Source organism: Oryx dammah, unplaced genomic scaffold (assembly GCF_014754425.2).
Source record: "Oryx dammah isolate SB20612 unplaced genomic scaffold, SCBI_Odam_1.1 HiC_scaffold_1, whole genome shotgun sequence".
NCBI lineage: Eukaryota > Metazoa > Chordata > Mammalia > Artiodactyla > Bovidae > Oryx > Oryx dammah.
The window spans coordinates 60278899-60295334 of NW_024070185.1; the positions used below are offsets into that span (position 1 = coordinate 60278899).

General features: G+C 38.7%; 1 protein-coding gene across 2 annotated transcripts in view; it reads left to right on the forward strand.

Moving 5' to 3' along the window:
* The window catches only part of ZCCHC7 (zinc finger CCHC-type containing 7), a 243151-nt gene that overhangs the window by 182299 nt on the left and 44416 nt on the right, over window positions 1-16436 (forward strand). For both annotated transcript variants that reach the window (XM_040223848.1, XM_040223930.1), the window contains exons 4-5: window positions 699-824; window positions 1748-1918. In XM_040223848.1, coding sequence (XP_040079782.1) covers window positions 699-824; window positions 1748-1918 — 297 coding nt within the window. The remainder of the gene's footprint in view (window positions 1-698; window positions 825-1747; window positions 1919-16436) is intronic.

The window sequence follows — 16436 nt, forward strand, 5'->3', positions numbered from 1 at the left end:
TTTTTTTCAAAAATTAAACCAAACAAGATAAAAGCATGGTTGACATTTAGTTTTTCCCCTTCAGATAGTCCATATCATATATGTTTTGCTAATACTCTCTTGCATGATATTGGATTTTGGCTAGAATATGGGACATCAGAATTGGATCAGTGTAGGAAGAATAGATCTTAAAAGGACTCTAGGGGGAGGACATTATCTTTTTCTCTCTTAGAAGTTAAAATCCAGTTTGCAGGGATTAACCCTGGGCTGTTCAAAAGAAGGAATGTATTTGGTGGCTCTATGGTTTTATAACTTTGTAAAGGGCAAAATCATAAAAAACACCAACCCCTAACTAAAATTTTAAGCAAGCTTCTCATTCAGAGAAATGTGGTATACATTCAGATATATGTCAGCAACACTTTTGACTCTGAATGCCACTGTGATGTCTGAATGATGCACCAGCACCAGCACCCTTACTAGACCTGAACTATAAGCAGGGTAAGATAAAAGAGAAACGGAATCATATGGAGAAGTGTAAAAGAATACAAAAGATGGGCAAACAAAAAGCAGAGTTGTCTTCATGGTACCCTTTTAAATTTTTCTAACTCCTTTAAGAACATAAAGTTCCCTGTTGCTAGCTTCTAAATTGAACAGATTATGCTTGTTAATTCTGTTAACAGAGTGAAATAATTTTAATTTTTGATCTTTTTTTCCCTTAGGCACAGATAGGTAATAAAAGATCATCTGGAAGATGGACCCATCGATACTATACAGCCAACAAAAATGTTACCTGTAGAAATTGTGACAAATGTGGCCATTTGTCAAAAAACTGCCCCTTCCCACAAGTATGTGAAATAAATGTTTCTTTCCATATTGTTAAAATAGTAGGGTTAGAACCTTTAATACCTTCCAATTCAAATGTTATATAATATCTGGGTTACATTTCATGTTAAATGTTCGTGTAAGTCACAGCCTCGAGTAGTAGTAAAGGATAATAAATCTACAGCCAGAATCAATTTCAGTATCCCATTAGAAGTTGTACAGACTTAAGCAAATCATTTCACCTTTTGTGCTTCTCTTTTCTTTACTATAAAATGAGAAGGTTGAATCAGATTGATTCTTGACTCGTTTTTGGTTCTAAGTCTTCTACTTTATGACACAGCTTGTTTCATTGTGGGATAATTTTCATTGCTAGAAAATTATAATTTTAGGCATTTATGAATGTTTATCGATGTAAATTATGTTAACAGATACATTAGCCTTTGAAATAACACAGAACTCTTAGACATTTCTTGACACTTAGTGAGCCCTTAACAAATATTTCATCCCTTACCTGCTCCTTCCAAATGATTGTCTTTCAGGTATTTGAGGTGGCTCTCTTATTTTGTGTTTTACCTTTGTTTCTTCAGGCAAAGCAACCTCTTTCTGTATCTTTCTCCTAGACTTAGCTTCCAGATCCTCATCATGCTACTTTCCATCTTAGATACATTCGACTTTGTCAGTGTTCTACAAAGCAAGGCATAAGAATAGATGCCAGCTAATAGTATACATGCGGACTAAGCCTTTGTGGCAACCACAGAATACAGGTGGCTTTTGTTAAGACTCTGACTTAAGATATTTTGTTTGATTTTACAGTTATGTTTGATTTGACCATCATTGGGTTCCCAAATGGAAATAATTTTTTAAGCAATTATACTGAAAAAGAAGTATTCTATTTGAGACTGAAGTATCTTGCTAAAGAGATTTTTTTTGTTTGTCTGCCACCTAGAAAGTCCGCCCCTGCTGCCTCTGTTCCGAGAGAGGACACCTCCAGTATGCCTGTCCAGCCCGCTTTTGCTTAGGCTGTTCTTTGCCTATGTCTTCTACTCACAGATGTCTTGAAAGAGCTTCCAGGAGAAAACACTGTGACCGATGTGATATGATAGGCCACTATGCTGATGTGAGTATCTAGCAAATGACTAATTTGTCAGGCTTTGGGGGCATCATGCCAATTTGTAACCATCTGCCAGCCTACTTAAAAGAATGTTTCTCTGCTCTGTGTATAATAATAGTCAATGTCCCTTTGGCCACAGATCATGTATATCAGAATTATAATATCTCAGGATAGGGATCCTACTGAATGGTTCTTCCGGAAGCAGCATCAGCAAAAAGTGTAAACCTGTGCTAGCCTCTTTGGCATAATGTGTTTGCCAAAGTAAAGGTTCAAATTAAAGAGGTATGAAATAAAAAACATGTAAAATTTATGCACCTATTCATAGTTAGATGAAATACGTGCATATATAGACAAAGGTCAGTATGAAGCCTGCTTATTGATGGCTCTTGGTGGTACAATAGTCTCATGCAAGAAAGACAAGCCACCAACACTTTAAATCTGCTTATCTTAGATCTTTCATTAGATTTTAAAAGACAGAAGTAACTTAGAAGATATTTCAGTTACTTGTAACACATTGAATTTTAGCACATTGTTATTTTAGATGTAATTTTGTGTCGTGTTATAAATGTCTATGGGGTTTTAGTCACAATTTCAACCAGAAGGGCTATAGAATTAAGTATGCCCTCACGAAAAGTAGGAACCTTTTCTTTTAATTTGTTCTTCCCAAAGACATGATATGAAGCACAAATATTTTTAAAATTTTGCATATATTGAATTATGCCTAGAGCGTTTTGCTTAAAACATTAATATGACTGTCTATTGGGATAAATGTTTGGTATATGTGTTTCTTATGTAAATAATACAGCAGTTATTGATTGTAGTTTCTAAAGGGCTTTTATAAACAAAAATAGGGTCACTGTCTGGTAAGTTAATTTTTTTCCAGTTAATTCTTTATGAATATGTCTCTATATCAGTTCATAAAGGCTATCTTTCTCATTAGTTCGGTTCAGTTCAGTCGCTCAGTCGTGTCTGACTCTTTGCGACCCCATGAATCACAGCACGCCAGGCCTCCCTGTCCATCACCAACTCCCGGAGTTCACTCAGATTCACGTCCATCGAGTCAGTGATACCATCCAGCCATCTCACCCTCTGTCGTCCCCTTCTCCTCCTGCCCCCAATCCCTCCCAGCATCAGAGTTTTTTCCAGTGAGTCAGCTCTTCGCATGAGCTGAAGTTTCAGTTTTAGCGTCATTCCTTCCAAAGAAATCCCAGGGCTGATCTCCTTCAGAATGGACTGGTTGGATCTCCTTGCAGTCCAAGGGACTCTCAAGAGTCTTCTCCAACACCACAGTTCAAAAGCATCAATTCTTCGGCACTCAGCCTTCTTCACAGTCCAACTCTCACATCCATACATGACTACTGGAAAAACCATAGCCTTGACTAGACGGACCTTAGTTGGCAAAGTAATGTCTCTGCTTTTGAATATGCTATCTAGGTTGATCATAACTTTTCTTTCAAGGAGTAAGCATCTTTTAATTTCATGGCTGCACTCACCATCTGCAGTGATTTTGGAGCCCCCCAAAATAAAGTCTGACACTGTTTCCACTGTTTTCCCAACTATTTCCCATGAAGTGATGGGACCAGATGCCATGATCTTAGTTTTCTGAATGTTGAGCTTTAAGCCAACTTTTTCACTCTCCTCTTTCACTTTCATCTAGAGGCTTTTTAGTTCCTCTTCACTTTCTGCCATAAGGGTGGTGTCATCTGCATATCTGAGGTTATTGATATTTCTCCTGGCAATCTTGATTCCAGCTTGTGCTTCTTCCAGCCCAGCATTTCTCATGATGTACTCTGCATAGAAGTTAAATAAGCATGGTGACAATATACAACCTTGACGTACTCCTTTTCCTATTTGGAACCAGTCTGTTGTTCCATGTCCAGTTCTAACTGTTGCTTCCTGACCTGCATACAGATTTCTCAAGATCTATTTCTGCTTTATTGACTGTGCCAAAGCCTTTGACTGTGTGGATCACAATAAACTGTGGAAAATTCTGAGAGAGATGGGAATTGAGAAATCTTGAGAAATCTTTCTCACAGCTAACCTTTATTCTTTTTTTTTTTTTTACCAGTTACCCAGCTATTTCTCTACCAATACATTTAGATTTTTTTAAGCAAACAGTGCTGCGATAAACATCTTTTTACCATGTTTTTATATCTCTTCATTCATGTAAGAGTATTTCAGTAAGTTGTATTCTAAATGGAATTGTATTATTAAAGGATATATACATTTGTTGTTGTTTAGTCACTAAGTCGTGTCTGACTCTTTGCGACCCCACGGACAGTAGCATGCCAGGCTTGTCTGTGCTCCAGTATCTCCCGGAGTTTGCTCAAATTCATGTCCATTGAGTTGGTGATACTATCTAACCATCTCATCCTCTGTCAGCCACTTTTCCTCTTACCTTCAATCTTTCCTAGCATCATGGTCTTTTCCAATAAATCAACTCTTCACATCAGGTGACCAAAGTATTGGAGCTTTAGCATCAGTCCATCCAATAAATAGTCAAGGTTGATTTCCTTTAGGATTTACTGATTTGATCTCCTTGCTATCCAAGGGATCCTCCAGAGTCTTCTCCAGCACTACAATTTGAAAAGATCAGTTCTTCAGTGCTCAGCCTTCTTTATGGTCCAACTGTCACATCTGTACATGACTACTGGAAAAACTATAACTTTGACTATATGGACATTTGTCAGCAAAGTGATGTGTCTAATTTTTAATATGCTGTTTAGGTTTGTCATAATTTTCCTTCCAAGGAGCAAACATCTTTTAATTTCATGGCTGCAGTCACTGTCTGCAGTGATTTTGGAACCCAAAAAAATAAAAGCTGTCACTGCTTCCACTTTTTCCCCTTCTATTTGCCACAAATTGATGGAACCAGATGCCATGATCTTGCTCTCTTTTTTTTTTTTAAGTTTCAAGCCAGCTTTTTCACCCTCCTATTTCACTCTCATCAAGAGGCTCTTTAGTTCCTCTTCACTTTTGGCCATCAGAGTATATCTGCATAAATATTGCCAGATTACTCTTCTAAAAGATTGAACCAGTGTATCCATCTCCTAGCAGTGTCCTAAAGTACTCTCAATCCTAGTTGTAATCAATTTTTAAATTTTTTGGACATTCAGATAAGGAGAAAATGATATCTTACTGTTTCAGATTTTATTTTTTAGGCCCTAGTGAGGTTGAATATGAATCTCAAGACAAAGTGTAGAGATGGACATTGTCATTTCACTCCAAAGTAGTTTTAAACTTATTTTTCAATATTTACTAACTCTTAAAATTTTTAGGTCCTAGTGAGGTTGAATATGAGTCTCAAGACAAAGTATAGAGATGGACATTGTCATTTCACTCCAAAGTAGTTTTAAACTTATTTTTCAATATTTACTAACTTTTAAAAATATTTTAAGTTGTCTTAGATTTATTCTGTTGTTCTCTGCATTAAGTTGTCAATTATAATTTCTTAGCAAGATTTTCTAGTTTGGCAGTTATGTTTAAAAAGCATATTTTTTAACTTCTTTCTTCCAAAGAGCTCTTAGAAACATGGTCTAATTTGTCTGTGATAACAGAAGAGGCTCAGACATTGTCATGAGTAGTTTTTCTTAAATAGGAAGGCACAGTACAGAACAGTTAAGAATGGTTTGTTAAAGGTTATGTAATTAGGTATGATTAAATCTGTAGCTCATTCTGCTTAACTTCTTAATTTTGGCCTCTAATGTATGTTAAACTCCTTATCTAAAATGGCCTTGAGGATTAATAATCCCAGTTATTATACATTTTTTAAAGATAGGTTTAGACTGTGGCTGGCATCAGAGAAGGCATCACCTTTTACCCTAAATCTGCAAAGATCTGCCATTGTGTTTTGTTTTGTTTTTTAAATTACATGGTGAAAGTTCTGGACATGAATTGATCTTTTCTCAGCCTGCCCACCTGGTATAGGATTCCCTTGGAGTCCCATCAAAGCTGAGCTTTGCTGACTTTTTGTTTTTGTCTGCACTAGGTCTTCATTGCTGCATGCAGGCTTTCTTTAGTTGTGAAGCAGGAGGCTACTCTCTAGTTACAGTACTCCAGCTTCTCATTGCAGTGTCTTCTCTTATTGTAGAACGTAGGCTCTAGGCACACGAGCTTCAGTAGCTGCACCAACTTCAGCTCAGTAGTTGTGACTCATGGATTCTAGACCTCAGGCTCCGTAGTTGTGGCTCATGGGCTTAGTTGCTCTACGGCATGTGGTATCTTTCTGGACCAAGGATTGAACCCATGTGCCCTACATTGGCAGGCGAATTCCTATCCACATTACCTCCCCAGAGGTCCTCCATTGACTTTTTCTGAAGAAATTTAAAAGTCCTTCCACTATCCCAGAAGCTCTTCATGAGGATTCACTTGGAAGCAGTTTCTTTCTGGCCCCAGATTGGTGAAACTATTCAGTTAATCCCACACTTGCTTTAAATCTGTCTTGAAACCTGGCCCTCCACAAAAAATATTGTTTCCCCTGCAGCCTTCTCAAATTCTTGCTGCTCATTCTTTCTTGACCCACATACCTCTGAATTAAGCTGATTAGGATCAAGCTCTTTCTCACTGGCCATTGTTGTTTGGTCACTAAGTCATGTCCAACTCTTTGTGACCCATGAACTGCAGCATGCTGGGCTTCCCTGTCCTTCACCATCTCCCGGAGTTTGCTCAAACTCATCTCCATTGAGTCAGTGATTTTATTGAACCGTCTCATCCTCTGCCACCCTCTTCTCTTGCCCTCATTTCCAAGCTTCAAGGTCTTATCCAGTGAGTCACTGGCTGCTGCTGCTGCTACTGCTACTGCTACTGCTGCTAAGTCGCCTCAGTCGTGTCCGACTCTGTGTGACCCCAAACACAGCAGCCCACCAGGCTCCGCCGTCCCTGGAATTCTCCAGGCAAGAACACTGGAGTGGGTTGCCATTTTTTTCTCCAGTGGATGAAAGTGAAAAGTGAAAGTGAAGTCGCTCAGTCGTGTCCGACTCTGTGACCCCATGGACTGCAGCCTACCAGGCTCCTCCGTCCATGGGAGTTTCTAGGCAAGAGTAATGGAGTGGGGTGCCTAAATCATTTCTCCTCCCTCTTTATGTATATATCTTTGACTTATTTAAGGCTAGGACCCTCTGACCATGATGTTCTCCAGCCTTCTTTGTCATTTTCATCTTCCCATCTACTGGAATTTATGAAGCCCTGGATAACTATAGATGCCCCAACCTCTTATAAATTAAGGAGATCAAGAAACTTCCATCTTTACTTTTTACACCCCTATTGCCACACCAGGATCTGTGTAATACCAGAGTACCAGTTAAATGTATAAAGATAATTATTAATGAAAACTCATGAATCATATTCATATTCTTGCTTTGACTCCTGAATTCTGCTTGGAAAGCTCTTCATTTCAGTTTGGTCGCCCAGTCATATCCGATCTTTGCAACCCTATGAACTGCAGCACCCCAGGCCTCCCTGTCCATCACCAACGCCTGGAGTTTACTCAAACTCATGTCCATTGACTCAGTGATGCCATCCAACCATCTCATCCTCTGTCATCCCCTTCTCCTCCTGCCCTCAATCTTTCCCAGCATCAAAATCTTTTCCAGTGAGTCAGCTTTTTGCATCAGGTGGCCAAAGTATTGGAGTTTCAGCTTCAACATCAGTCCTTCCAGTGAACACCCAGGACCCGTCTCTTTTAGGATGGACTGGTTGGATCTCCTTGCAGTCCAAGGAACTCTCAAGAGTCTTCTCCAACACCACAGTTCAAAAGCATCAATTCTTCGGCGCTCAGTTTTCTTTTATAGTCCAACTCTCACATCCATACATGACCATTGGAAAAACCATAGCCTTGACTAGACGGACCTTTGTTGGCAAAGTAATCTCTCTGCTTTTTAATATGCTGTCTAGGTTGGTCATAATTTTCCTTCCAAGGAGTAAGCATCTTTTAATTTCATGGCTGCAATCACCGTCTGCAGTGATTTTGGAAAAGCTCTTCACTTGTTAACTACTGTATAAAAGTATTGGTGTGAACTTCCAGAGTTTTACAATGTAAAGGGTAGAAAGATGGCTCAAGGCCTTCAGAAGTCAACCTACATTATTGGTACCTTCCAAAGGAAGAGAATCTGAAGTGTAGAAAGAATCTAAATTTTAAGTCTGCCAGAGTCTATCTTGCTGATAGCTTGTACATAAAAAGATAATTTAAAACTGTCTATATACATTGTAAAGTTAGGCTTTGCCAAAGGTCTGAAAGTTAAAATGATGATGTACTTCATGAAAGTACATGGAGAAGATTCACTTACTGACAGTCTAGATGTTGTCAGTTTAAGTCCTCAGAATATCCTCTCAAGTTTCTGTTTTAACTGTGCAGATATTGTGGATATAATAAACACCTTTGATAATAAGCTTATTTAAAATATAATTGGCTCAGACAGTAAAGAATCTGCTGCTTTGTGGGAGTTCCAGTTCGATCCCTGTTTCGGGAAGATCCCCTGGAGAAGAGAATGGCTACCCACTCCAGTATTCTTACCTAGAGAATTCTATATATAGAGGAACCTGGTGGGCTATATATACTCCATGGGGTTGCAAAGAGTCAGACACAACTGAGCAACATTATAAAATAGATGAAAATATTTTCCAAATAAGAATCAGTTCAGTCACTCAGTCGTGTCTCACTCTTTGCAACCCCATGGGCTGCAGCATGCCAGGCTTCCCTGTCCATCATCAAGTCCCTGAGCTTACTCAAACTCATATCCATCACGTCGGTGATGCTATCCAACCACTTCATCCTCTGTTATCCCCTGCTCTTCTGCCTTCAATCTTTCCCAGCATCAGGGTCTTTTCAAACGAGCCAGTTCTTCGCATCAGGTGGCCAAAGTATTGGAGTTTCAGCTTCAGCATCAGTCCTTCTAATGAATATTCAGAACTGATTTCCTTTTAATAGTTTGATATATGCATTCAGTTAAATATGTGGTTCTGCTGACACCTGACTATTGAACTGAGTTTATTGAGAATAAGGAAAATTAGATTAGATGTATTTGTTATTCTCACTTTTCACAGCATTTCAATATTTAAGCATAATGTTGAAGGAAGGAGTCATGGCTGGGACTGATTGTTTTGCTTAATTAAAAAAAAGGTTGAATAAGCTTATAAAATGCTTATTTACCTGGGAGACAACACCTCGCCTAGGAAGTTAAGTAGATTTCTGTGCTTAGAGGTCTCTTATTCTCTTGATGGGTGTGAAAATTCATGTGTGTTCATTGTTAAAGGAGTAAATCCCAGAATTAGCCATTAATAATTCGTTGGAACTGTTCCCAAACCACCTAATAAATGAACATGTGAACTTTTTGTGGTTAAAATTATGTTTAAACTTACGGAAATAACCTTAGCTGGGTAAAAGTTCCACATTTTTAACTGAAGGAGTGTAATTTAGCACAAAGTCTGAAGAAGAGACCAATCCTTATTTTGAAGTTCAACTGAATGGTATGCTTTCTAGTCATATATGACTAACCCGATGAATTCCCCCAGCCTCCCCAACTCTCCCTATAGTGCAGGCCTCATGGCTTAGTATTAGTCACTTTCAGTAGAACTAGCAGATTGAGAGCAGGTTTCTGTATTTTTCATGAAAGATTTAAGATTAAGTTTGTAGAGGGTAGAAATGGTTCCTTTTCCAGATCCCCCTCAGTTCAGTTCAGTTCAGTCGCTCAGTTGTGTCCGACTCTGCGACCCCATGAATCGCAGCACGCCAGGCCTCCCTGTCCATCACCAACCCCTGGAGTTCACTCAGACTCACGTCGATGAAAGTGAAAGTGGAGAGTGGAAAAGTTGGTTTAAAGCTCAACATTCAGAAAATGAAGATCATGGCATCTGGTCCCATCACTTCATGAGAAATAGATGGGGAATAGTGGAAACAGTGTCAGACTTTATTTTGGGGGGCTCCGAAATCACTGCAGATGGTGACTGCAGCCATGAAATTAAAAGACGCTTACTCCTTGGAAGAAAAGTTATGACCAACCTAGATAGCATATTCAAAAGCAGAGTCATTACTTTGCCAACAAAGGTCCGTCTAGTCAAGGCTATGGTTTTTCCAGTAGTCATGTATGGATGTGAGAGTTGGACTGTGAAAAAGGCTGAGCACTGAAGAATTGATGCTTTTGAATTGTGGTGTTGGAGAAGATTCTTGAGAGTCCCTTGGACTGCAAGAAGATCAGCCCTGGGATTTCTTTGGAGGGAATGATGCTGACGCTGAAACTCCAGTACTTTGGACACCTCATGCGAAGAATTGACTCATTGGAAAAGACCCCCTAGCTTCCACCAATAAAGGAGAAAGATTGTCCTTGTACAGTCTCTAAAGCAAACAACTCTAAAAATGAAAAGATAAAAAAACTTTAGTATTTTATTGAGAATTTTGTGGGACTTAGGAATGAACTTAATCTTCAGTGCAGTCACACTGAAAAGACATGAGTCTTTGATAAATAGAGCCAGCAGGCCACTGGGAATTTTGTTAAATATCTAACTCATTCTAGTTCTCACTTTGCAGTTAAATTTAACTTTTAAATCCAATAATAAGGACAAATTCTGGAGCTTAGTTATCTAAGCTATGAGTTTGGAAAATGAAATTAAGGAAGTCAAATCCTTATCAACACTTGGAAGCTAAAAGCTTATTTATTAAGCATTACAGGCTACGGTCAACTCCCCTGAACTTAATAAATCCCATACAACTTTTTGATTGGGTTCTGGTCATCTTCCTTAAATAGTACACAGTGAAAGAAAATACAGCAACTGGAAAAGATTTTCAACCTTTGAAAATATTCAGTCTTAATTATGGACATCATCTTTGTTAGTTTACTCATCTTTGAAAAAACAGCAGTCTTTTGATCCATAAACATGGATGTCTTTCCATTTGTTTGTGTCCTCTTATTTTTTTCAGAAAAATTAGTTTTCACTGTACAGATTTATCACTTCCTTGGCTCAGTTTATTACTAACTATTTTATTATTTTGGAAGCTGTTATGAATGAGATAGCCCTCTTCACTTCTTTTTTAGATACTTCATCATTAGTATGAAGGAATGCCAGTAATTTCTATAAGTTGATTTTGTAATCTGCCACTTAATTAGTTGCCACTAACCAACTAATCATCGATTAGTTCCAAGAGTTTTTTTTTACTAATTCTTTAAGATTTTCTTTATGTAAGATCATATTGTCAGCAAATAATGACAATTTTACTCCTTTCTTTCCAATTTGAATGCCTGTTATTTCTTTGTCTTGCCTAATTGCTCTAGCTAGGACTTCCAGTACAGTCAGTTCTCCATATTGATGGGTTTTAAATCCAGGGATACTAAGGGCCAACTGTATTTATTGAACTATACCATTTTATACAAGGGACTTCAGCTTCCAAGGATTTTAGTATGCACAAGAGCTCCTGGAACCAGTCCCCCGCAGATAACTGACAACTATCTGTGACAACTGAATAGGGGTGGTGAGAGTGGGCAACTTTGTCTGGTAGCTGATCTTAGAAGAAACCCTTTCAGTTTTTCTTCAATGATTATAATGTTAACACTGGGTTTATCATATATGATCTTTATTATGTTATTTTGAGGTCTGTAATGAATTATACTTACTGATTTGCATATGTTAAAACATTCTTGCATCCAGGTTGGATGCAAGAAAACATACATTGCACTTGGCCATGGTGATAATCCTTTTAATGTGTTCTTGAATTTGGTTTGCTCATATTATATGATACACCTCACAGCTGTAACAATGGCCATCAAGAAGTCAAGTGCTTGTGAAGATGTGGTGAAAAGGCAGCCCCTTACATACTGTTGGTGAGAATGTAAATTAGTTCAGCCTCTATGGACAACAATACAGAAATTCCTCAAAAAATTAAAAATAAAGCTACCATATGATCCAGCAGTTCCAATTCTGAGTATATGCCCAAAAGAAATGGAATCAGGGTTTTGACAAGATAGCACACCCATGTTTACAGCAGAATCATTCACAATAGGCCAGCGTATGGAAACAGCCCAGATATCAATCAGTGGATGAGTGGATAAAAAAGATAACATGTATCTGCAATGGGATATTATTCAGCCACATGAGAAGGAAAGATATCCTGCCATTTGTGACAGCATGGATATACGTTGAGCATTATGCTAAGCAAGATAAGTCAGACAAAGACAAGTATTACATAATATCACTTACATGTGGAATCTGAAAATAAAAGTAAAACCTATAAAAAGAAAAAAGAACAGTAAAATGGTATTTACCAGGGGATAAAAGTGGGGGTATAATATAGATTGTATTTAAGGGTACAAACTTGAAACTAGCAGTAAATAAGCACAGTATAATGAATATAATCTATAATACTGTATAGTAATGATGTAGCATGATATTACTTCCTTGACAGTCATATTACAGTATATAAAAGTATTAAGAGTAATAAGGCCATGCACCTTAAATTTACAAATTGTAATGTGTCAGTTCAGTTCAGTTCAGTTGCTCAGTCATTTCTGACTCTTTGCAACCCCATGGACCATAGCACGCCAGGCCTCCCTGTCTATCACCAACTCCTAGAGTTTACCCAGCTCATGTCCATTGACTCAGTGATGCCATCCAACCATCTCATCCTCTATCGTCCCCTTCTCCTCCTGCTCTCAATCTTTCCCAGCATCAGGGTCTTTTCAAATGAGTCAGTTCTTCGTATCAGGTAGCCAAAGATTTGGAGTTTCAACTTCAGCATCAGTCCTTCCAGTGAACACTCAGGACTGATCTACTTTAGGATGGACTGGTTGGACCTCCTTGCAGTCCAAGAAACTCTCAAGATTCTTCTCCAACACCACAGTTCAAAAGCATCAATTCTTTGGCACTCAGTTTTTTTTTATAGTCCGACTCTCACATCCATATATGACCACTGGAAAAACCATAGTCTTGACTAGACGGACCTTTGTTGGCAAAGTAATGTCTCTCCTTTTTAATATGCTGTCTAGGTTGGTAATAATTTTTCATCCAAGGAGCAAGCATCTTTTAATTTCTTGGCTGCAGTCACCATCTGTAGTGATTTTGGAGCGCAAAAAAGTAAAGTCAGCCGCTGTTTCCACTGTTTCCAAATTCCTCATCAATTTGCCATGAAATGATGGGACCAGGTGCCATGATCTTAGTTTTCTGAATGTTGAACTTTAAGCCAATTTTTCACTCTCCTCTTTCACTTTCATCAAGAGGGTCTTTAGTTCTTCTTCACTTTGTGCCATAAGAGTGGTATCATCAGCGTATCTGAGGTTATTGATATTTCTTCCAGCAATCTTGATTCCAGCTTGTGCTTCATCCAGCCCAGCATTTCTCATGGTATACTCTGCATATAAGTTAAATAAGCAGGGTGACAATATACAGCCTTGACATACTCCTTTCCCTATTTGGAACCAGTCTGTTCCATGTCCAGTTCTAACTGTTGCTTCCTGACCTGCATACAGGTTTCTCAAAAGGCAGGTCAGGTGGTTTGGTATTCCTGCTTCTTTTAGAACATTCCACAGTCTATCATGATCCGCACAGTCAAAGGCTTTGGCATAGACAATAAAGCAGAAACAGATGTTTTTCTGGAACTCTCTTGCTTTTTTGATGATCCAGCGGATGTTGGGAATTTGATCTCTGGTTCCTGTGCCTTTTCTAAAACCAGCTTGAACATCAGGAAGTTCACGGTTCATGTATTGCTGAAGCCTGGCTTGGAGAATTTTAAGTATCACTTTACTAGCGTGTGAGATGAGTGCAATTGTGTGGTAGTTTGAGCATTCTTTGGCGTTGCCTTTCTTTGGGATTGGAATGAAAACTGACCTTTTCCAGTCCTGTGGCCACTGGTGAGTTTTCCAAATTTGCTGGCATATGAGTGCATCACTTTCACACCATCTTCTTTTACGATTTGAAATAGCTCGACTGAAATTTCATCACCTCCACTAGCTTTGTTCATAGTGATGCTTCCTAAGGCCCACTTGACTTCTCATTCCCGAAAGTCTGGCTCTAGGTGAGTGATCACACCATCGTGATTATTTGGGACGTGAAAATCTTTTTTGTACAGTTTTTCTGTGTATTCTTGCCACCTCTTCTTAATATTTTCTGCTTCTGTTAGGGTCCCTACCATTTCTGTCCTTTATTGAGCCCATCTTTGCATGAAATGTTCCCTTGGTATCTCTAATTTTCTTGAAGAGATCTCTAGTCTTTCCCATTCTGTTGTTTTCCTCTGTTTCTTTGCATTGATCGCTGAGGAAGGCTTTCTTATCTCTCCTTGCTATTCTTTGGAACTCTGCATTCAAATGGGTATACCTTTCCTTTTCTCCTTTGCTTTTCACTTCCCTTCTTTTCACAGCTATTTGTAAGGCCTCTTCAGACAGCCATTTTGCACTTTTGCATTTCTTTTTTGGGGGATGGTCTTGATTCCTGTCTCCTGTACAATGTCATGAACCTCCATCCATAGTTCATCAGGCACTCTTATCTATCAGACCTAGTCCCTTAAATCTATTTCTCACTTCCACTGTATAGTCATAAGGGATTTGATTTAGGTCATACTTGAATGGTCTAGTGGTTTTCTCTACTTTCTTCAATTTCAGTCTGAATTTGGCAATAAGAAGTTCATGATCTGAGCCACAGTCAGCTCCCGGTCTTGTTTTTGCTGACTGTATGGAGCTTCTCCATCTTTGGCTGCAAAGAATATGATCAATCTGATTTCAGTGTCGACCATCTGGTGATGTCCATGTGTAGATTCTTCTCTTGTGTTGTTGGAAAAGGGTGTTTGCTATGACCAGTGTGTTCTCTTGGCAGAATTCTATTAGCCTTTGCCCTGCTTCATTCTGTACTCTAAGGCCAAATTTGCCTGTTACTCCAGGTGTTTCTTGACTTCCTACTTTTGCATTCCAGTCCTCTGTAATGAAAAGGACATCTTTTTGGGGTGTTAGTTCTAGAAGGTCTTGTATGTTTTCATAGAACTATTCAACTTCAGCTTCTTCAGCATTACTGGTTGGGGCATAGACTTGGATTACCATGATATTGAATGGTTTTCCTTGGAAACGAACAGAGATCATTCTGTCGTTTTTGAGATTGCATCCAAGGACTGCATTTCGGACTCTTTTGTCGACTGTGATGGCTACTCCATTTCTTCTAAGGGATTCCTGTCCACAGTAGTAGATATAATGGTCATCTGAGTTAAATTCTCACATTCCAGTCCATCTTAGTTCACTTTTCCAGAATGTCAATGTTCACTCTTGTCATCTTCCAATTTGCCTTGATTCATGGACCTAACCAGGTTCGTCTGCAATATTGCTCTTTCCAGCATCAAACCTTGCTTCTATCACCAGTCCCATCCACAACTGGGTGGTGTTTTTGCTTTGGCTCTATCCCTTCATTCTTTCTGGAGTTATTTCTCCACTATCTCCAGTAGCATATCGGGCACCTAGCAACCTGGGGAATTCATCTTTCAGTGTCCTATCTTTTTGGCTTTTCATACTGTTCCTGGGATTCTCAAGGCAAGAATACTGAAGTGGTTTGCCATTCCCTTCTCCAGTTGACCACATTCTGTCAGACCTCTCCCCCATGACCCTTCCGTCTTGGGTGGCCCCACATGGCATGATAAGCCATTCATTGAGTTAGACAAGGCTGTGGTCCGTGTGATCAGATTCTCCTGTTGTCTGCAATTGTGGTTTGAGTATGTCTGCTCTCTGATGTCCTCTCTTAGTGCCCACTGTCTTGGGTTTCTCTTACCTTGGACGTGGGGTATCTCTTCACGGCCGCTCCAGCAAAACGCAGCCGCCACTCCTTATCTCGAATGTGGGGTAGCTCCTTTTGGCTGCCACCGCCCCCAGCCTCGGGCCTGGGATAATCAACTAATCTAATGATCATTTCCTTGATTAAAAAATAACACAAACAGTAAGCTATTTAAGAAGTTCAAGAAATAAGTAAATTATATAATAAAATATGATGAACTAATCAAGCTTTCCGTTATATAATACAAAATAATTATGTCTGTAGTTAAAGATATTCAGGGAAAAGTACATACTCTAAGAATACTAATCATTCTAGGGTGGCCAACACTAATCATAGTAGGAGAATTTCAAATATATAGGAAGACCTGACTCAATTTTCAAATAAATTGTGTCATTAGATATTATTCTACACTTTTATTGTTTTTCCTTTTAGGCAGGAATCAATAATGAAGTAAATGATACTGTCGTAATATTAAATCTTTTTCTCTTACCCACCTCATCACCTCTTCTACCTCTCTTGCTTTACATGGTTTAGGGATGCTTATATAGAACTCAATATAGTTGTAAGAATCTAGGACAATAGGAATGGTCTTTTAATGGAGTAGATAAAGATTTTCAGTGTAATAAAACACTCTTACTTTGCAGATCCATATAATTATAACTCCTTCCCTCTTCCTCACAAACAAACTGAGCATCTGATTGAGAAAACTAAAACTTGATCAAATCTAAACTTTTCCATAAATAAATTGATCAGAGACATGTGCAGTCCTTGGCAGATAGATAACACATTAGTTCCC